Here is a 21,931-nt window from a genome sequence, read left to right on the forward strand (position 1 = left end):
AGCAGGTAGTGCCGCTGTCCATGGTCCTTGTTTGCATATTAGCGTTGGCGAAACATACAGAACAATACCCATCATTTCCTTTTCGAAATAATGCAAAAAACACAATGTTTCTGTGGTTCATATAAAAAAGTGCACCATTTCAAAGAATATAATCTAGTGGATAAATATATGTTAATTTAATCAAATTAATCCGCCTAAATCAGCATTCTCTGTTGGTTGCATCAATGATTTCGTTCATCAAAAACACTACAAAAAAATACTAAAAGCAAAACTGTCATTTAATCCGCTAACCAACACACCAACATAATTTTATTTCAGAGAAAAAGTAAAAAATTTAAATGATGTTGCGTTTATGACACTTACCACTGCATGGTTTTAAAAAATTGGTAACTATCCTTGCTGGTCTCACATTCTCCAATTTATATAACTACGTCTATGAATGTAAATGCATTTTAATGTATAAATATATATATATATTTATATATATAGAACAATTCTAAAGATACTATTTAAATATTGTTATGTGTAATGTACAAGCATTTTTTCTCTTTTTAAAATCTTTCTTTGTACATCGAATTCAATGGCGCAACTTCCAGTTTTTTTCGTTTCCATTTCTTCCTTCGCCTTTATAAAAAAATGCTTCATAAATCCCGCAATTATCTGTAGAGAAGTTATTAAAAAGTCTGCACTGACTCTTTAAATCAGTAAAGCATTTAGGTAGCCAAATAATTTAGAACTTTTCACTTCCTCAAAACATTTTGTGCTTTGAGCTTTGTTCATTGTTATTAAAGTACTAAAGTTCAAAGTCCCAGCAGGACTTAAGTTTCCAAAGGTGCACGCAAAGGAACACATCCATCCATCTCTAGAGACTCCGGCCAGCCTTCATATTTGTTACTGCTTTTACTGTTCTTCATTCGCTGAGAAAAAGAGGAGAGAAAGAAGATCAGCAGAGTCAAAAGGCAAAATCCCTTTTCTATGTATCTGTAAATCATTATCATTAATGGAATGCATGGTAAGGTCATTTTAGGGATTCTACCTTAAAAACCTAAAAAAGTGATTAACCAGTTAATCCAGGTAACAATTACACTTTTTTAATGCACATGTCAGCAATATATATTATTGTATGATACATAATTGTTTATCAATAATAATTGTATTATTATGTTTTTTTTTTTTGACGTTTTGTATGTTAGTTTTATTAGGAGCCAATGATAAGGCTCTTATTTTCTTTACATGCAATCACAAAGACAAAAAACATCATTACTTAATAGTGCCCTCTACTTAAAAAGTATGTGGACACACCCTAATAAATATGGTGGTTTAAAAGAACATGACTGGGCTTATTAAAAATCCTGAGATTAATTGAAATACCAGAGGAAGCCGGCTGATGAATCACAAATTGTATTATAAATGAAAAAAATAATGCATATTTCTTATATATTACCTGTTCAAATGGGCTTTTGTTTTCTATTCCTTTTGCTCCAACAAACACCCAGCTGTCCCTAAAACTTAGCTCCTTTGCTGCTGTGCTCCCCAACTCTTCAAACAGACGTCGTGCTTCATCATTAAGCCTGTGAATAAGAATTTATCACTCTGATTCAGCGTAAATATGATGAATTAAACTGAAGAACAAAGGCCAGGTTTTTAATGACTTTTGGGTAAATTGCAAGTCAAGCCACAATGTTACTCCCTACTCCCTACAGATAACAGTTCTATAGTATAGTATTATCTTTGTTTAATACATACATAGAACACCAGTGTTAATAGCTTCTTAAAAAAAGATTTCACCTAGCAAGAAATTCAGACTTCAACTTTCAGAAAAAAAAACATTTACAAAAATCAACCATAATGCACAAAATAAGTCAGAATAAGTCTGAAACTTTGAGAGTAAACATATAGGGGCGGTTTCCCGGACAAAGATTACCTTGAGCCAGGATTAGCCTTAGTTTAATTAGGATATCTAACTAGTTTTAACAAACATGCCTTACTAAAAACATTATTTGTGTGCATTTTAAGGCAAAACAAAGGGCACTCATGTATTTTGAGATATGTTACTGCAAGTTGTTTTCAGTTTGGACAGCTCTTAAAGTTATTTTAGTCTAGGACTAGTCTAATCCCTGTCTGGGAAACCGCCCCATAGTGGCAAGTGCTGATAATAAGCATTACACTGCTTCAAACAGTGTTTATATATAAACACCACATATTTAACCATAAAGAAAGCAATTTATAAGAAATGACGTTTGGCCTGTTGGCAGCAAGGTGTATAGGCTTTAGAGCATTAAAGGGATAGTTCACCCAAAAGTAAACATTTTGTCATCATTTATTCATCCTTATGTTGTTCTAAATCTGTGTGAGTTTCTTTTTTCTGTTAAACACAAAGATATTTTGATGGGGAGCACATGGTTAACGGTACCCATTGACTTCCATAGTATTCGTTTATCCAGCTACGGAAGTCAATAGGCACCATCAACTCTGAGTTTCAACAGAGTAAAGAAACTCATACAGGTTTGAAAAAAAACATGATGATGAGTAAATTATGACAGACTTTTCATTTTTGGGTGAACTATCCATTTAACTTCCAGTCTGTGTCCAGATAATAATGGCATTGCTATTGCCATGCTCAACCAACTAAGCTATAGAAGCATGTGGCAGATATTATGTCATGTGTCAGGATGTAAATAAGAAATGCTGAAAACAACAGGCTCTTACTTGCTAGCTGGGTCATCAAAGGAAGCAACAAATACTAGCGTTCCCTCATGGAGTGGACGAATAAACTTTAGCAGTTCTGAAACATCTGTGAAGGAGAAAAGGATTATAGAACACTTCTTGACAAAATCCAATCAAACAATACTGTATACTACTATAAATATAAGCTTACCTCCTGCCCACATATCAAAGGATCTTATGTCCAAAACTTCTCCATTAACTCCTGAAAGATCGCAAATTTATTCAAATGTGGCATTAGCAAAATTACACATCTTGAAAAGAACACAGAGTAGTTGAGATATTTACCATTTACTAAAGCAATATTGAGTCCTCTGCCAACATTGTTTTTGGCACTGCTGATAAGACTGTAAGACCAGAAAAGAATCAAGTCAATAAGCATCAGAAAAATCACATTTATGAAGAGGAATTACTAAGAACTTAATAAGTCCACACTGTTAGTTAGGAATATTCTCGGTTATATACAACTTTAAAGGCGGGGTGCGTGATTTTTGAAAAGGGCTTTGGAAAAGGGAGTGGGGACGAATACCTAAACACCAGTTGCCAGTAAGGGGCGTGTCTACTAACCAATATCGTTGCCTGGGTTGTGTATGTGTGGGGCGGGTCTATCAAAAGAAGGTCCAGATTCTATGTGTTTGTTTAGGTGATTTATCAAATTTGACTGTCTTTCACTGCAAAATCCTCTAAGTGCATGCAGGCTTTTTGGAAAAACCGCCAGTTCTAAAAAAAAATACTTTTGGACAACACACAGTAAACAGTTGCAAAATCACTAAAGATGCAACTAGAAACATTGCAAATGAATGAAGTTGTAAAAAATGAAAAATCTGAACCACACATTAGGGGGTGCTAGGTAGCTGCCAAATTCGGGTTGTATTTAGGCCCAAGTACTCACAAGTGACACAAGTTTGAATGTGATCCATTTAACATTTGTCTTCCATACACTTTGATGTGATATTTAAACAGATTCTGCAAACAAACCGGTATTTCTAAGTGTCTTAGGCCGGGATTAAGTGGATTTAAAGTAAAAGTATTTGATGAACGTGTAAAACTTGCAGAGAATATTCAGTCAATATGTGTTTTGCTTTAGAAGTAAATGTAATAAATTATATAAAAAAATAAGAGACCAATGCTTTGCATCACATTCCCCAAAACATTATGAGTCTGGCCATGAGGCAGATACATGCAAATAATAAGTAACCCAAGTTACATGCAAAGCACAGATGCTGGGATAATCATGCAAGCTTTTTAAATACATAGCCAGTGAAACAGCAGAAGTGAAAAGGTAAAAAAAAAACTTGCACTTTATCCTCCAGACAGATTTTTGGGCCGATGACATTGGCAGCCCCAGAGGTCAGCCTGAATGCCATATGTTTGGGGGGACATGGAGCTGACAGACCACACTTGTACTTGTGTGGTCTTGGTTCTGCAAAAGAAAAATGTAATTGCATCAAATAATGTAAAAAAAAAATGTTTCGATGAAATGGGTAAGTGTGGAATTTCAATCCAAATTCATTTTACCTGGAGTAGGCTCTTCTTGTTTTCCTATAAAAGAAAAAACTTAATTCATTATCATTTCGAAACATTACTTACCAAATGATTGCTATTAGTCTCCTCTTTTGTTAATGTCAAAAAGCCTTGCCGCATGCTTACCGCTAAAGAGACCACGTATTAAGGAGTTACTATCCCCTCCTAGCATAGAATTGGCTAGAAGCCAGGTGAAGCCCAACAGTAAAACCAATGCAACAGCACGCAGGGCCACTGACAAAGACAAAAGCAAAATAGCGTTTAGATCCCATTGTCAAACAGACTTAAGTGTATAAAAGCATGGGAATGGGTGAGCATAAAAATGCAAAACCTGCAAGCCTCATGGCAGCTATATCTCAAATTCTGGTCAGCAGCTGGACGCTTAATATTCTGTTTGGAGAAAGTGACAAGATGCGGGTAACAAAGCCAACACATTTAGCACATTTTAACAAAAGCAGAGCATGTTTTATAAACGTTTATGTTTTAACCAAGTAACTTTCACACCAAATTAATCAGAAAAGAAAGATACCTTTAAGTAACATCTAAATTATGCCTGTACATATCTAAAGTTCAAACACTAGCATCTATAATACAAGGTAGGGGCTCACAAATGCGTTAAACCCAGACTGTGGAGTTCTTCTTAACCTATCATGTATCACATTAGATCTGTTACTGTTAAGTGAAGACAAACTCCCACTGGAGTTGACGCCTAGACACAAGCATCAAATTATGATGTCAAATTTATCAAAATGCGGCTAACTCGCGAAACATATAGCATTTGTTCTTTGAAGTAGTAAGTTTGTTTAAATACCTTTTGAATTGATTGTGGGTTTGAACCCGTTCAGCAGGTTTGTACTGATGACAAACAGCTCGTCCCTTTGGGATGTGAAGTTGCTATGATTAATTTACTCGCGTCCAACGTAGCACGTACATCTTAAAACACCGAGTAAAACTCGGTTACTCGGCAGGTTACAAATGAAATCGACAAAATAACAGGTTCTCTTCACATAATACCATAGCAGTAATAATTCAAGGTCCGTTGTCCTCTACACTAATGTTAGATGTGTACATCAGTTACCAGCCCGGTTTACACTCTTCCGGTTTGGGCTACGTATTGTGAACACGTGGTCTCTGGCTCGCACCGACAGTGTTGCCAAGTCTGCGGTTTCTACGCGGAACCGATATGCTTTGTAAGGAAAAGGTTTGATTGCATATATGTGGATTTTTGCTTGTATTGAAATAATCTACTCTACACAATTTATATTCTATCAGTAATAAAACTGTACTTTCTATACCACGAGGCCACATAAAAAAACAATGTGAGCTGGAGGGCTCTTTTCAAATATAACTGATCGATCTACTGTTGCTTCCTTGTGATTAATTTTTATTTTATTAACAACCCCTGAGTAAATGATTTTTTTGGATTTGTTATTAGTACGTCATTGATCATACAGTGCACATGCCAAAATTGTTGAATGAACTATGTTTGGAATGTAGGCAAACCAGAGTATGTGAGTGGAGCAGCCAGAATTTCCGCTTTTCGCTTTTGGAATCACTCTCCAGCTTCAGTCCATGTTTACCATTTTGCACTCTCATTTACTTCTCGCTCTGTGTTCGCTCCATGGGAAAACTTGCTAATATTAGCCCAAGGCAATTTTTCCATGAGAAATGTTATGCCCCCCCCCCAAAAAAAACCAGGATGCAGTATGGGCCATTAACATGAATGGAGTGGTAGTGGAGTGCTCTTGGAGTGAAAGAAAAACATTCTCGCTCCACTCCCACTCCACACCGCTCACATACTCTAATGCAGTGGTCTCCAACCCTCCTGGATACTTTAGATCAGGCGTGGGGAACCCTGGTCCTGGAGGGCCACTGTCCTGCAGAGTTTAGTTTCAACCCTAATTAAACACATCTTCAGGATTACTTGGAAATGAAATTCAGGTGTGTTTGGCTAGGGTTGGAACTAAACTCTGCAGGACAGTGGCCCTCACTCCTGCTTTAGATCCAACAAGCAAGAGGGCAAAATATTGGTTCCAGACAAAAACGATTGAGGTTATGGAGTGGTCAGATCAATCCCCTGATCTCTACCCATTAAAAACTTGTGAGGTCACATAAAAATACAGTTTCTGAAGCAAAACCTAAAAATTGACAGGGACTGTGGATCCTAGACTGAAATACCTGTTTCTAGGTGCCAGAAGTTGGTTAACTCGATTTGACACAGATTAACAGTTTATTAACAACAATGCTTATGCAAAGATGTGCAGCAGTTTATGAACAACAATGCTTATGCAACTGGTAATTCAATATAAAGCTAAGCTAACTTTTAAGACATTTCTTCAGTTTATAAGTGCCTAGAAAGAAAAATGCTAACACTGCTTTTTTAAACAGCTTAATAATAATTTTCTTTACTTCCCTTTAAAAGAACAAGACTGACTTTTACTTATTTAAATTTGGAATTTAATGTGTAATGTTTTCGATACACTTCAAATGAGGAAATAAAATCTATTTATAACATTTCTGCACTTTTTCAATTTCATTATACTGCTATTTTTTTTAACACAACTGTATATAAGGAATGGGAAGTGGCACATTTTGAGTGTGAGTGTTTGCTTGGGATGTCACTAGCTAGTTTCAGTTGGCCTGTGCGTTGGTTTTCTAATGCAGATCTGGCAACCCTGGCACAAAAGTATGCAAAGTATGTGTTTTATAAATCTACTTGTCTTACTGTTTTTTTCTCAAATTCAAATTAACTTTAATTTGACGTTCACATTCTGTCTTAAATGAGGAAATAAACAATATAATATACCATAACAGACAACAACCATAACCATGGACAACTATAAACCTCAATTTACTCATAAATCAAAAACAGCCATTATGAAAACTGTCGTAAAGAACCCACGACCACAAAATGTGTTTTATTCGTATTTAATGACTACATATTTATTTTTATTAAAAACAATCCGGAACCTTTTCGCCTCCGGTTCTTGTTTAACCCGAAACATAAAGCACACGCACACTGGCGAGATGGCTACTCTTACCAAAGCTTTAAAACCCATCTTTGGAGGGCGATTGGGAAATACAGTCAAGGCAAGTCATTTATTAAATATAAACATATGATCAGAAATACATAAAATAATTTAAAGCGTGAAAGACGAGCATGCCGTGACACCTTAAGGCAAGGTCAAAATGAGCTCGATAACATCGCGTGTTTCATAAATGAAGCCCAATAAATTAATGTATGAATATAAAAAAAATTAAAGTACTTCGTCAGGAAAAAAATAAAGTTTGACTTTAGCGATCGAGTTAATATGTCCTGGATTACTATAAGGGTTTCGAAACCTAATGAGTTGACTTACACACAGAGCTGCCTACCTGTCATTATTGATCGCATGCGCCAAATGCTGTGTATGCAGAAAACTTGAATAATGTCATAATGTGAGAGATGCTTAACCTCTTTCTTTTTTCAGGTCTTTGGAGCAGCACTGAACAATCAAAAAGGAAAAGCTACATACACAGTGGGTTACTGTCTTTAGCTGACAGCTCAGTCAGTGCTTTTGTTTTTTCTGTACTAGTGAGTGAAAGCAATTCACCTTTTATGATAACAATATTTATTGCATAGTACTGTCACTCAAAAACAAAAGGAAGATATTACATTTCTGTCAAATCTATTATTAAATATATTTAAAATACTAAAAACTTTCTGTTGTTTCTAATTCTCTCTTACCTTTTTTTTATATGACCCTGCCTCCATCTAAAGGGACAAATTATAGTAAGTCATCGCACATATTTAAAGCATGTAACCATATGCCAATCTATTTTCTAGTAGTGCACATATGTATTATAGTCAATGAAATGTTAAATATTTTTGCATTCAGCCGCCTCCTGCCAAGTATGGAGGTCGGCACACTGTAACATTGATTCCTGGTGATGGGATTGGACCAGAGCTGCTCAACCATGTGCGGGAACTCTTCAGGTTTGTCATATCAGTACTTTCCATAAATATAAATAATTCCTCTATAACTATTTGATGCTGTACTGAGGCAGAATTGCAAGGGCTGACCTAAATAAATATATTTTCTATTGAATTTTAGGTTCAGCTGTGTTCCTGTGGACTTTGAGGTGGTGAATGTAAATTCAGCATCAGCCAGTGAGGATGACATCAACAATGCCATTACAGCCATTCGACGCAATGGTGTTGCTCTTAAGGGTCAGTGTTGACATCCAGCTACCAATTAACAATCTTATAATTTTCTGTTTATAATTAGTGGCATTGTAGATGGAAAAAATAACATTAACAATTTCATTTGCAGGTAACATTGAGACCCCTCACAACATGCCCCCTGATCACAAGTCAAGGAATAATCTTTTACGGTAATGCTGCTACACAGAAAAACAAATAATCATGTTTTATCAATAAAAAAAAATGTTATTGTGCTCAGTTTTAAATTGATGGGTGATAACTGAGCACCTTAGAATTGGCAGTGGCAGTTTGCTGGTCCACCTTAGTTTGCTCTCAACACACACTTTCACTTTCTTTCAGCACAAGTCTGGATCTGTATGCCAATGTGATGCACTGCCAGTCGCTTCCCGGGGTCCATACGCGCCACCAAAACATAGACATCATCATCATCAGAGAGAACACGGAGGGCGAGTACAGCAGCCTGGAGCATGAGGTCAGAAGTTTTATTCCACACACTCGACACTTGCTTTATTTGACATGAAAGCATAAAAGCAATATCAGTTAAGTGACAACAACGAACAGCTGAAGCATTATTTCTCATGTGTTTTAGAGTGTACCTGGAGTTGTGGAGTGCCTAAAAATCATTACCCGCAACAATTCCCTCCGTATCGCTGACTATGCCTTCAAACTGGCCCGTGAGAAAGGTCGCCGCAAGGTTACGGCTGTCCACAAGGCTAACATCATGTAAGTTAGTCGGTTTTCTGCAGTTTAACTTTCCAGTTATGTTGCTGTATGCATAATACTGTATATTCTCACTTCCTTCTCTTAACAGGAAGCTGGGGGATGGTCTGTTCTTGCAGTGCTGTAAGGAGGTGGCCTCTGGATACCCTGACATTCAGTTTGATACTATGATTGTTGATAACACCACCATGCAGGTAGAGCACTCATTGATAATCCAACAAGTCACGATGTTCTCATATTTGACCCTGGACCACAAAAGCAGTCATAAGGGTGAATTTTTTGAAATTAAGATTTATACATCAGCTAAAAGCTGAATAAATAAGCTTTCCATTTCTGTATGGTTTGTTAGGATAGTACAATATTTGGCTTAAAGTTGTGCAAATGGCTTGAGGTCCTTAGCAACACAAATTACCAATGCGTTGAATCAATCTTTAATATATTTACAGTAGGAAAATACAAAATATCTTCATGGTATATGATTTTTTGCTTAAAGGGGACATTTTATAAGACTTTTTAAAAGCTTTTTTATGTTAAATACATATTTGGTGTCCCCAGAGTGCGTATGTGAAGTTTAAGCTCAAAATACCATATAGATGATTTGTTGTAGCATGTTAAAATTGCCATTTTGTAGGTTTGAGGAAAAAAGTGTCGTTTTTAAATGCAAATGAGCTGATCTCTGCACTAAATGGCAGTGCCGTGGTTGGATAGTGCAGATTAAGGGGCGGTATTATCCCCTTCTGACATCACAACGGGGACCAAATGTACACATTTTCTAGGTTGATGTCCCCTTTAATATCCTAATGATTTTTTTGGCATAAAAATCGATAATTTTTACGTGGGTTCACACCAGCCGCGTTTGAGGCGTCAAAATCATGTCTACCACGTGTAGTTTGCCGCTCGAACATTTTGAGTTTACTCGCTTCTTTGGCGCGTGAAATTCTAGTCATCGAGACATTAACGCGGAAATTTGCGTCATGGGAGGGCCTTCCATAGGCCTCTGCGACTCCGCTCGCTTCCTGTAATCACATCACTACTAGAGCAAGCTCCTAAATTGGTTAACACGGCCTGTTTTTTCGCAAAAGTTCAAATCTCAATTTGCACCATTCGCACGAACTAGACGCGCGACTGAGGCGGAATCGTGTGTACCGCTCCGCGCTAAATGCCTCATTCGCGGCGCGAAACCTCCGGACGCTCGTCAATGCGTCTTCACATTGACTTAACTTTGAAATCATTTGACGCCTCTACCGCGGCTGATGTGAATGCAGCATTGCCCATACAATGTATTGTTGGCTATTGCTACAAATATACCTGTGTGACCTATGACTGGTTTTGTGGTCCATGGTCACATATTAGTTTACATTATAGGTATGGCTTTGATCCTACTTAAGAGTTGTTTCACACTATTAATGCATTGTTTTGATGTGTGCTGCATAAGCTAGCATAAATGGGAAACTTACTGTATTTATTGTTTGTTTTAGCTCGTTGCCAAGCCCCAGCAGTTTGATGTCATGTTGATGCCCAACCTGTACGGCAATGTGGTTAGCAATGTGTGTGCCGGGCTGGTGGGTGGACCCGGTCTGGTGCCTGGTGCAAACTATGGGCGAGACTACGCTGTGTTTGAAACGGTTGGTTTGGACATAAACTAACTTTTTCATCATTTAAAGGTCACATTCTTCCTGATCCCATTTTTCAAACTTTAGTTAGTGTGTAATGTAATGAGCATAAATAATACCTGTAAAATGATGAAGCTCAAAGTTCACTGCCAGGCGATTTATTTTGTTTAATCTTTAATAGAATTCCCCTTTCAAAGCCTACAGCGAATGGCCGGTTTGGACTACAGCCCTTTACTTCCTTGTTTAATGACATCAATAAAAGAGCTTTTGACTAAACTCCGCCCACAGTAATACGTCAGTCGCCAGCTAAGCTCAAACGGCTCTGGCTAAGCTAAGCTGCTGTCGAATCACAACACACTAAGCAAACTACACAATCAGAACTCGATACATATTTCTGAAGGAAGGACTTCATAGAACAAGGAAGACATCAGCCCGTTTTTAGGACAGTGAAACAGCGCTATAGAGATAAGGAAATTGTATGAAAAATACAGTGTTTTTTACACGTGAAACATGAACACGTTATGTTGTGCACTGTAAACACAATCAAAGCTTCAAAAACACAGAAAGAACGGGACCTTTAAATTTGGCCGGGTGATAGCATGATGCCAAGAAACACTTTAATACAACACCTGATAAAATCTTATTTGAGTCCAATTTTTTCCTCTTCATTCTGCAAAGCGCTACTTACTTTTGAATCAGATTCGTTGTTCTCACACCATATTGCTTATACATATTGCTTCTGGTACAACATTTCTCCCACACCCTTTTGAAAGAAAGGAAATATTTTTGATGTACTGCAATTAAGTTAACATTTAAATGAATAGAACTGAACTATGTTATAACAGGCCACCAGGAACACAGGAAAGAGCATAGCCAACAGGAACATAGCCAATCCCACTGCCATGCTGCTTGCCAGCTGTCTCATGTTAGATCATCTCGAGTAAGTAAATGCAAGTTATTTTATAAGTATCAGCATTTATGATAGCTTAATTGTGGTATTTGTGGTTTTGTGGTTCTTCTGTCATCTTTCAAACTTCCTTTTGTGTGATAACATTTTAAAGCAATGTAGTTTTTCAACCATTCTGTTTTTCTTTAGACTTCATGCCTTCGCCAACATGATTCGAGGTGCAATCCTTACCACCATGAATGAAACTGGGGTCGGTCACATACTTATGCTCTTTGTATTTTTCTTGTACGCAATATGTTTTGGGAGTGATCCCCTGACACACCTTGTACGGCTAGTTTTAGTTAATAGGGACAATGTCAGGTGTGATTACCTGCCTGTCAACTTTGATGTTGGCAGTAAAACTCTGATAACAACTTTTTTCACAGTAGCTAATGGACATACTCATGAATCCAGTAACGTATAGGCATAATTAGATGTTTAGCTTTTTTAATTGCACATAAGGCGGGTCACTCCTTATCATGGTCTTTATACTAAAATCAACTGGTAGTTTATATACAGAGATTGTTTGCAGATGTTACACTGTTATGCTTGTTGCACTTTTGAATATCTTTCACACAACGCCTGGTTGTCTTTTTCAAAGTGACTTCTCTCTGTTGCAGTTGCACACACCTGATATTGGAGGGCAGGGCACAACCCTAGATGTGGTTCAGTCTATCATGAGAAATATCCAGAGCAGCGGTCCCCTCACTACTGAGATTTAAGTCGAGTCTGTGTCACTCCACCATTGCTTGGTACTGAACAAGTCCTTGCTTTTTTATCTTTGCTATATTTCAACTTTGAGATCTTTTGTGATAGCTCAGTGTATTGTTCTGGGAATAAAGCAATGTCTGATGTCTGTTTATTGCTTTGCAGCCTTTGTTGTAGGAGTATTGAACAGACATTTGTGACTAATAAGTGGCACGGGTATATTTGAAGAGTTTCGTTGCAAAACGAGAGAACTTTTTTGGTTGTGCATTCCAATTAATATCAATTTAACTGCAGTTGTTTTTTTTTATTTAAACCTTTATAACTTAAAAAATACAGCTAAGTAGCACCATAAAACAAAATAATAACATGATAACATAATAATAAACAAAAATGTTAAAAACTGAGTTATCTCGTTTTGCAACGAAACTCTTTATTTGTAGAAATGGCCAAAAATATATCTAAAATGTATTTTGCATTAATATTATGTGTTGCCAAGTACTCCATTTGGACAACTTTAAGGTGATCTTCTTAAAATTAAGGGTTTTTTTTTGCACCCTCAGATTTTCAAATATTTGTATCCCAGACAAATATTGTCCTATTCGAACAAACCATACATCTTATTTATTATATGGTGTATAAATCTCAATTACAAAAATGTGACATCCAGTGTCACATTTGTTTGTTTATTAGGAAGGGTTATAAATGTTTTTATTCTTAATTTTTTCATTCTACCTAGATGTTCTGTCTGTGGCTTTTGATGCTACTGTGGCTCTGAAGGACTTTGGCAGCGTGACCTGTTTTTCTCACTCTTCCTACAGGTGGTTCAACTCCTTTGGCCCCTGCACTTCATTTTATGACTAAATGCTGCTTTCACACGAGCCAGGAGTTTTAACCTTGATCCACGCAGCCTTACCATGGATCACGAGTTAAGAGATCATCACGTTAACTTTAGCCCAGAGCCTTAGAAATGAAGCATACTTCAGCATTGTGCGTGTGGTCATTCTTGGTAACGGTGGTCGGTTTATGGGAACTGCATAGATTTAGGGATATTTTAATGGTTATGTTGGTTTTATATTGGTTTTATGCTAATGCAGTATTTTATTATAAGGGTCTTATTTTGGGTTTCGCTGCTTGGTTACATTCCATATTTTATCCATTCTTACCAATGTTATCTTCAAACTCAAAAATTTTTTATCAACTGAAGCAGTATTTTACGTTTCTAAATAGATTTACTGCCTTGCAAAGTTGAATTTTTATGGCCTCCAGGGGAACTTTTTGTTAGACTTAATATTATATTCGTGTTTAAACCAAAGTAGCTTCGTAGGGAAGTCACAGACATGTTTGAAACTCCTATTGGCAGTTATTATTTTAGTCATGCAAGACTTGAAAATCACAATGAAGCACCATATTTCTGACCACCAATTAAACCTGGCATCAACTTTTGTTTCTTAAGCTAAAATTGTGCAACAAACACTTTTTTGTGAGGTCATTTCAGCAATTGCGCATGCACACAGATTAGCAATCGCCTCAGAGAATCATAATCTTTAGTGATTGATGATTGGCTCTTTTATCTGAAAGGCCAGACTTCTGTTGCCAGAGCGGCCATGTTGTTGTTGCATTGTTCTCTATTTATAGTAATAACAGTGCTCAATCTTTTTATACATTATTTTAGTTTAAACTTATTGTATTATTTGGTTGTACTGTTGGGTAAGTCTGGTTGGGTGTTGTACTGTGTCTTGTGATATACAGTGCTAAACTGTATTATTGGTAAAAAAAACTGTCTTGTTGGTAATTGAGCATCATGTATACATTTTTATTTGCAATACTGTCATCTTTTGAGTTAATGATATTTCAACAAAACTTGCTCATTTGCATGTGGTTTGCTACAGATTAGTTGATAACCCTGATGAGACTGTAAAGTTAGGATATCTGGACCATCTCACGCAAATCCTTAATGGCTCAAAAATGAATAAATAATATATAATAAATAATATGGATGATTTCTTATTGTATTGTCAACTTTAATAACCGCAGGTTCTTGCAGGCACTGTAACGTGTAATGTTTATGTCAAGATTATTTTTTTCTTTTAAATATTCACCTTGAATTTGCATTATTAAAAAAAAAAATACTGAAAGTGGCCTGCTGCTATTAACTGTCCACAGTTATGCAGTCATGCTTTTTAAATATGTTTCATTCTTAGTCCTGAAGGTCCCCACGTACTGTAAAATGCCATAATTCAAATCTTCAAATAATCCTGTTGCTTAATCAGATGTTAAATAAGGAATGCATATAAGGAATTTATATTGTGGCATTGCAGTTTACAAAAGAAAATCCAATTAAAAGGATATTTGATAATAGTTTGGATTATAGATTTCTACTGTTTCATCAACTAACAGAATGTTGATAATTAAGACTTTTAGGCACTAGGGGGCAACAAATGTCTGCTTAAATATAAAGTCTTTATGTAACAGTATTGAATAAGTTGGTTTCAGTTGGTTCTCCTCCATAAATCATACATTTTTGAATGTTTGTTGTTGAATGTTTCTTTGCTGATAAGATAGCACACTGTTATGATTAGGAAAACATCAAAAAGACTTTTGCTTAATATTAAAAATTCCTACAAGTGGATACAATAAATCACAGACTAAACAGATGTAAATTCCCTCAGCCTTTTGATTGCTTTTAAATCTGACAAAAGTATGTGGAATATTCTTTGTAGATTAAAATCAAATAGCAGCCATCTCAAGGACTGTGTTATTTTTTGGTAAATTCTCGAAGGTTTGTAAATCAGAGCATGTAGATGGACTGTTTCGGAGGTGCTGGGGATCATCCATGAGTTTTGGATTTTTCCAAGTTAGCCTTTTTGTTTGTTTAGGCATATTATTGGGAATTGGCTGTTAAATGGATTAGGTTTCTGCAATCACACACAAAGTGAAATTCTGTTTTATAATTTTGGGAACTTGTTGATACATTTCAGCTAACCATTCATCTGGAGAAACTGTAAGCTGTCGCGACCTTGCACCTTGAGTTGGTATATGCAAGGCCGCGTTATCCTAATGGGCAACATGGGCTGCAGCCCAGGGCCCCGAACACTAGGGGGCCTCCGAGACAATTCTATTTTGAGTTTTTAAAAACATTTTGATTGACGTAATTATGCGTAAGTGCTACCTAGAGCAGAGGCCCCCAACCACTGGGTCGCAAGAATGTTCTAAAAAAAAATGTATAATAGCTACGTAATAGCTTATGGGATATTTTGTCCTTTAAGAGCCGACAAATAACATCGATCATTTCCACTCTTGTACAAGGCCGCGGTCTCTCTGGGACCTTCAGCCCACCAGGAAAAATTATAAATGGAGTACTAGATTAAAACCTTGGATACTGTACATAATCTATACAGACAGCATCCAAGACATAATCTATTAAAGACTTCTCCCTGTATTAATTTCGTGTAAGAAGGCTGTGTCTTTATTTCTTGTTTGTGTATGGATCGACTTTTTTCTTAGTTTAACTGTTGGATGGATGCATGAATAGCCATCTTCTGTGGTAAGTCCTTACATTAAAAAAAAATATATATATGCAAAAGCGAAGTTGTAAAGTAAGGAAACATGCATGTTTATTCTGTTTCATGTTTATTTCGTTTCGTTTTGTATAGCCCTTTTTATTTTTTTTTATTTCTGCACCCGTTGCAACTGCAAGCAGCAGAGCAACCTGCCTTCGCTTTTTAAAAATAGTATGTGTTGATAATAAACGTTTAAACTAACATTGTGATATGCTAAAAATATTTATTTAAATAGTTGTTATTATAGGCAAGTGTTGATTTGAGAGGCTCAATTCATCATACATGTCGTCAACTTGCTGTCGGCCGCTAACCACTAGTTATCATAAAAACTTTAACAAACAAAAACTGCTCTAAAAAGTAAATAAAACAGAAATATAACTATTTTTGCAATTTAAAACAAAACTGAACTGCTTTAATTGCTGCAAGAGTACAGCTGTACAAGCTGTGTAAGCAGTTATTTTTTGCTATTTCTGCGGATTTCTTTTGCAAAATCTATGCGGAATTTTGCAGAATGATTTAAAATGTTTTAAAACGATCCGAGAGAATGTGTGCTGTAAATAGCCTATTACAAAACAATAAAATATTTTATAACATATTATACATTTTATTAAAGGATTACCCTGAATTAAACTAGACCAACATGAACCAACAGATAATGGATAATGTGCTTTCACGACCATAGAGTTTTTTATTATATACATATATTACTGTCTACAGTGTAACAGTAAAAAGAAAAGGCTTCTCATAATAAATATAGCGTATATAGCAAGATAATTTCATCAGTTTAACAACACAATGTATATATATTTATCTTGTAAACGGATTTGAAATAATAAATAATTGTCGCGTCACGTAGCAAGAGAGACGATAGAGATCTCATTAACTTCTCCGCAGTAAGTTTTATTTCAAATTCAAGTTTTACATATTAAATAGACTATTAAAAAGTTTGTGCTGCTCTCATAAAAACCTCACTGCAGACAGCACAGACTTCTACTCACAAACATACGCGATGCAGTAACTATATCTGCGGAAACAGATTCCTAATGGGGAGAATTAAAAAGTTCGGACTCGGGCTGAGAATTCTGGGCTTCTACTTTTGCGTCAACTTGATTTTAATAATTTAAATGAGGAATTATATTTAAAGAAGAACAGACAGAAGCACTTTTAGTTGTGAGTTGCATTTAATAAATGTTATTTTCTGGGCTGTTTCTGATTGTAAAATTATTACTTGATAATATTGTTTAATTTATTTAAATAATTTCAGCCTACTTTTGCGTCAACTTGATTTTAATAATTTAATTGAGGAATTATATTTAAAGAAGAACAGACAGAAGCACTTTTAGTTGTGAGTTGCATAAATGTTATTTTCTGGGCTGTTTCTGATTGTAAAATTATTACTTGATAATATTGTTTAATTTATTTAAATAATTTCAGCCTACTTTTGCATCAACTTGATTTTAATAATTTAATTGAGGAATTATATTTAAAGAAGAACAGACAGAAGCACTTTTAGTTGTGAGTTGCATTTAATAAATGTTATTTTCTAAGCTGTTTCTGATTGTAAAATTATTACTTGATAATATTGTTTAATTTATTTAAATAATTTCAGCCTACTTTTGCGTCAACTTGATTTTAATAATTTAATTGAGGAATTATATTTAAAGAAGAACAGACAGAAGCACTTTTAGTTGTGAGTTGCATAAATGTTATTTTCTGGGCTGTTTCTGATTGTAAAATTATTACTTGATAATATTGTTTAATTTATTTAAATAATTTCAGCCTACTTTTGCATCAACTTGATTTTAATGATTTAATTGAAGAATTCTCTTTAAAGAAGAGCAGAAAGAAGCACTTTTTGTTGTAAGTTTTATTAAATAAATGTTATTTTCTGGTCTATTTCTGATTGTAAAATTATTTGATAATATTGTTTAATTTATTTAAATAATTTTAGCCATTTAATGTTGCACATACACTGTAAAAAAACACTGGATTTACTAAAAAATATAGACAGTGCATCGTTTTTGCATCCCTTTTTTTTAGTAAGTTTTACAAAAAAAAATTCGCAATGGGGCACTTAGTAAATCCAGCCTATTTTTTTCAGTGTATATTGGGGGGGGCCTCAAACCAGTGTTAGCCCAGGGCCTCACAAAGGCTTAACCCGGCACTGGGTATATGGGGTGTTAGTTTCTCCAAACACATGAACATTTTTGTTCATCTGTCTGCAAAACTTTTATTATTTTTCATGGTAGTTTCATGCAAACATTATATAAGGCCCTTATATGTAAAACCCTAAGGTTCTTGATTTGTGTAGTCTTTGGCCTCTTAGAAGTCTGATATCTTCTATAGTTTTAACTAAGCAATTCCTCATTAATAAATATATGAACATATGAAATGTTTTTGTTTAAAATTAATCTTTTTTTAATCGTAAAACTTAGATATATCACATAATTCCAAAAAGGTTCATAAACGTTTTCTCACTGTTTTCCCAAAGGTTGTTTTCTGAACATGCATGCCAGTGTCTGACTCAGAATACTGAGACAAATGAATGTCAAAAGAGCTGGATGGAAACAAATTAAGAGGTTTGGTATTTTTTACACTTTAAACGCTAATACACACTGATCCAGCAAACAAATCACAAATGTTCATGTTCAGTGCATGTTAGTTATTGGATATCTAAAGGATCTTATTTGCATGAAAACCATCTAAGCTTTGAAGTAAACATGGCTAAACATGATTTACCAGTAAGTTGGTGCCGACATAGAGTATAAGACAATGAGAAACACAGTTTTAGATAGGGAATAGACCTAATTTTACCAACTATATACCAACAATACTGTAAAGGTTACACAAGCTGGTACAGTTAAAGGTTGCTATATTCAAAAATTTCCAAACTGTTAATTGGATCAAAGACAAGCTCCTCAAAACTTTTTTTTTTTTTAATTAATGTAATGCATATTTTTGAGTCAGGAACAATGTGTTTAAAAGTTTTGTTTATTGAACAACATTTCAATTTGAATGATTTATTTCATAATATTTTTGATACAACCTTTAAAAATGTCATAAGGGTGCAACCAATCACTTTCTGTCACACTCTGTCTAACTAGCATTTATTAAAACGAAAATTACTAGTTAAATTATTTGCTTTTAAAAATGATTTAGCTTATTTTTTTATTTCTTAGGGGCATTTATACAGTAGCAGTTGCACCCTTTGACTTTCTAGTTGCACCACCTGACCTCTGCAATTTATTTACATTTTAAAACTTTGACATGGATGCTGGTATAAGGTTTTCCTGTGATATTAAATTCATAAATGTACTTTTTAAATATAATTACAATGTGTTTGATAAATCAGCATTTTCTAGTTTAACATTGGTTGTACCAGTCTATCATTACATTTCTGTAGCTATTTTTCAGATATACAAATAAATATACAAACTTTTCTTTCAGGTATAAAGACCACCTGGGATTTCACATGATTTCATGTTTACTGTTTAAAGTTCAGATGCAAAACCATCTAAAAGCTCATTCATTTCACTTAAATAGCAATGAAAAGGTTATTAGTCAGGTATTAAAATGCCTTATTTTCACAAATGTCACTTTATTTCATTGTTATTTAGCAAATTTGTCTTTAGCTGCAAAAACTCCTCAGTGCATGCAGGCATTTGTGGCAAAAACTTTCATAAATATGCAACTAAACATTGCAAATGATCAACGTGTAAAAACGTATTTTTATTTTGCATGTCATCATTCATCTAATTCATCTTTCATGCACAAGTGCACTAAGTTGACATTGCGTTTAGCGGATTCTGACAACAAATCAATGTAGCGATTAGCGGATGGCTGGAATTAAGCACATTTGAAGCGAAAGTATTTAACATATAATAAATGCCAAGAGCATTCGGTCAATATCATTATCTAATTTAATTAAGTTGCCGTTTAGCGGCTTTTGCCTAACTTCACTGTAAAACATTTGCCCTATAATTATGCAACTGGTTGCCAGTGACTTACTGTAGAAGATAAAGTCTGAAAATGTTTTGTGTTCATTTAACTTTGAACAAACTGTTGCCAGTAAATAACATAAGTGTAAAATCTACAGTAAGTTACTGGCAGCTAGTAAAACCCAGTAATACTGTAATTTCTACAGATTTTTTTACAGTGTTCTTAATTAAGTTCTCATTGATTGAGATTGCACTTGATATAACATCCAGATAGTTGGACAAAAGTTTTTCAATTATCCTAGCATCCCAATAACTACTGATATTTGTGAAATTTGTTTATAAAGGTTTCGAACATAAAATAATGCCAAAGTATGTGAGTTTTAAAGTATTTAAACACAAAAATATGCACATTATGTCCATGACTCTATTTCATTATGCAAATACCTCTTATAAACAGCACAAAAGTAAGCAGGACTGTATTTCAATTTAAAGCATGGGCCTTGGTCATTTTGTTTCCGTCTTTAGATTCCAGCTATTTGTAATAGAGTTTTACATCAGCTTCAGCTACTGTCATATCATTCATGATTTATTTTACAACTCTCCCAATTTCCCCTGAGTGCTGAAATCAATCCATCAATTTTGTGAATGTGCGCCCTTCCTTACACCCTGACATTAATATGCAATAGATTTAAGAGAGCACAATACATTAATAAAGGGATTCCATCACATTAGCCGTCAAAGAGAGATCAAATTCTTTACCTCTCTCTCTCTCTTCTCTCTCTCTCTCTCTTACTCAACTTACCTCAAGGGACCATGTCTAAAAAACATTTGATGAATCAGGTTTGTTAAATCCACATCACAGCAAAAATCTTATGTTTTTGTTTAAGACATGTTTTTTATACCGTCTATACACTAGCTCTTGTGAGAGTAAATGTGATAAAAAACAAAGTAATGATACCCTGAAAAAACAAAAACACAATAGATGTGTTGGGTCTCTCTCTCCTTACTACTTCATTATTTAAGTTCATTTAATACACTTTGAAGTCAGTATCATTAAACACTAATGGCCTGTTACACCTATTTCTTAAATATGCACACAGGCTACAAAGACTAACACCTAATATTACGAATGCTTCTTGAGAAAAAAAAATAACAGTAAATGGGGGATGACACTTCTTGATGCATGATTTTTGCAAGGACTATATTAATGTAAAATGATCCTCGGCACAAGTGTGGTCTTTGTGCTTGTGTATTGTACTAACTTCACGTTTCATGGTTTTACAGTTACAGTTTTTCTGAATTGCTAAAACACATTTTTTGAAACCATCACTCATTTTCTCAAAACCTTAAACACAAATCCCAATTTTAAACAAAATTCACAGAACCCCTGACTCTTTTAGCAAAATCAAACAATTGCTTCAAAACCATTTCACTTGTACTCAAAATCAAACTAAGCTTTCAAATCATAAACACATAAGTCTATAATATAAAACACTACAAGCATCCATTAGAAACTACCTTAAAAAACAACACACTTGACAAATATACTGTTAAAAATCTCTAGTACTGTAATCACAAGTTTAGTTCAGTGAATGTAGTGAATACTTTACTGTAAGTACTGCAAGTAATAGTAAGTTTTCAATATTACTGTAAGCAGCACTTGTATTTTGTAAAAAGTCAGCAATCCAACTGCAAATTTTGTCTCTGGTGTCCTTTTCTTCCTCATACTCTTCATCTGCCTCTCAGACTGTTTCCAATTCACACAATTGGTAAAAAATACCATTAGATAAAAGTGTGTAGAATTTTGAGTTGTTGTGTTTACTCGATGATAACGGTGTTTTAGTTGTGTTCAACTTTTGCCTGCCTGTGTTTAGCATTTATAAAACAAGTGCATTGCAGTGTGAAATGTGTGTTTTAGTGAGAAGTTTGTGTTTAGAATTTTGCAAAAAGAGTGCATGATTTGACAAATGGGTTTAGGCCACTATGAATTTGGT

General features: G+C 34.9%; 2 protein-coding genes across 3 annotated transcripts; one reads left to right on the forward strand and one right to left on the reverse strand.

Moving 5' to 3' along the window:
- Positions 1-257: 257 nt before the first annotated feature.
- On the reverse strand, positions 258-5,365 carry fam3a (FAM3 metabolism regulating signaling molecule A). Of its 2 annotated transcripts, XM_065285770.2 has the most exons (10): positions 5,060-5,364; positions 4,580-4,638; positions 4,375-4,482; positions 4,243-4,266; positions 4,024-4,147; positions 3,013-3,071; positions 2,879-2,929; positions 2,710-2,794; positions 1,445-1,571; positions 258-917 (listed from the first exon to the last, which is right to left on the reverse strand). In XM_065285770.2, the coding sequence occupies exons 2-10, from the start codon at positions 4,590-4,592 to the stop codon at positions 819-821; spliced, it is 690 nt and encodes a 229-aa protein (XP_065141842.1). In that variant the 5' UTR covers positions 4,593-4,638; positions 5,060-5,364; the 3' UTR covers positions 258-818. The 2 variants fall into 2 exon arrangements, with proteins under 2 accessions (XP_065141842.1, XP_065141843.1); XM_065285771.2 differs by lacking the exon at positions 4,375-4,482 and having other exon boundaries at positions 5,060-5,365.
- Positions 5,366-7,241: 1,876 nt separating this feature from the next.
- idh3g (isocitrate dehydrogenase (NAD(+)) 3 non-catalytic subunit gamma) lies at positions 7,242-14,486 on the forward strand. Its single transcript, XM_065285772.1, has 14 exons — positions 7,242-7,338; positions 7,719-7,766; positions 8,009-8,020; positions 8,127-8,224; positions 8,343-8,458; positions 8,562-8,622; positions 8,792-8,924; positions 9,042-9,175; positions 9,264-9,366; positions 10,651-10,797; positions 11,631-11,725; positions 11,882-11,942; positions 12,352-12,483; positions 13,176-14,486. The coding sequence occupies exons 1-13, from the start codon at positions 7,276-7,278 to the stop codon at positions 12,451-12,453; spliced, it is 1,173 nt and encodes a 390-aa protein (XP_065141844.1). The 5' UTR covers positions 7,242-7,275; the 3' UTR covers positions 12,454-12,483; positions 13,176-14,486.
- The last annotated feature ends 7,445 nt before the right edge of the window (positions 14,487-21,931 follow it).

The sequence above is a fragment of the Paramisgurnus dabryanus genome, chromosome 21 (assembly GCF_030506205.2).
Source record: "Paramisgurnus dabryanus chromosome 21, PD_genome_1.1, whole genome shotgun sequence".
NCBI classification, from domain to species: Eukaryota; Metazoa; Chordata; class Actinopteri; order Cypriniformes; family Cobitidae; genus Paramisgurnus; species Paramisgurnus dabryanus.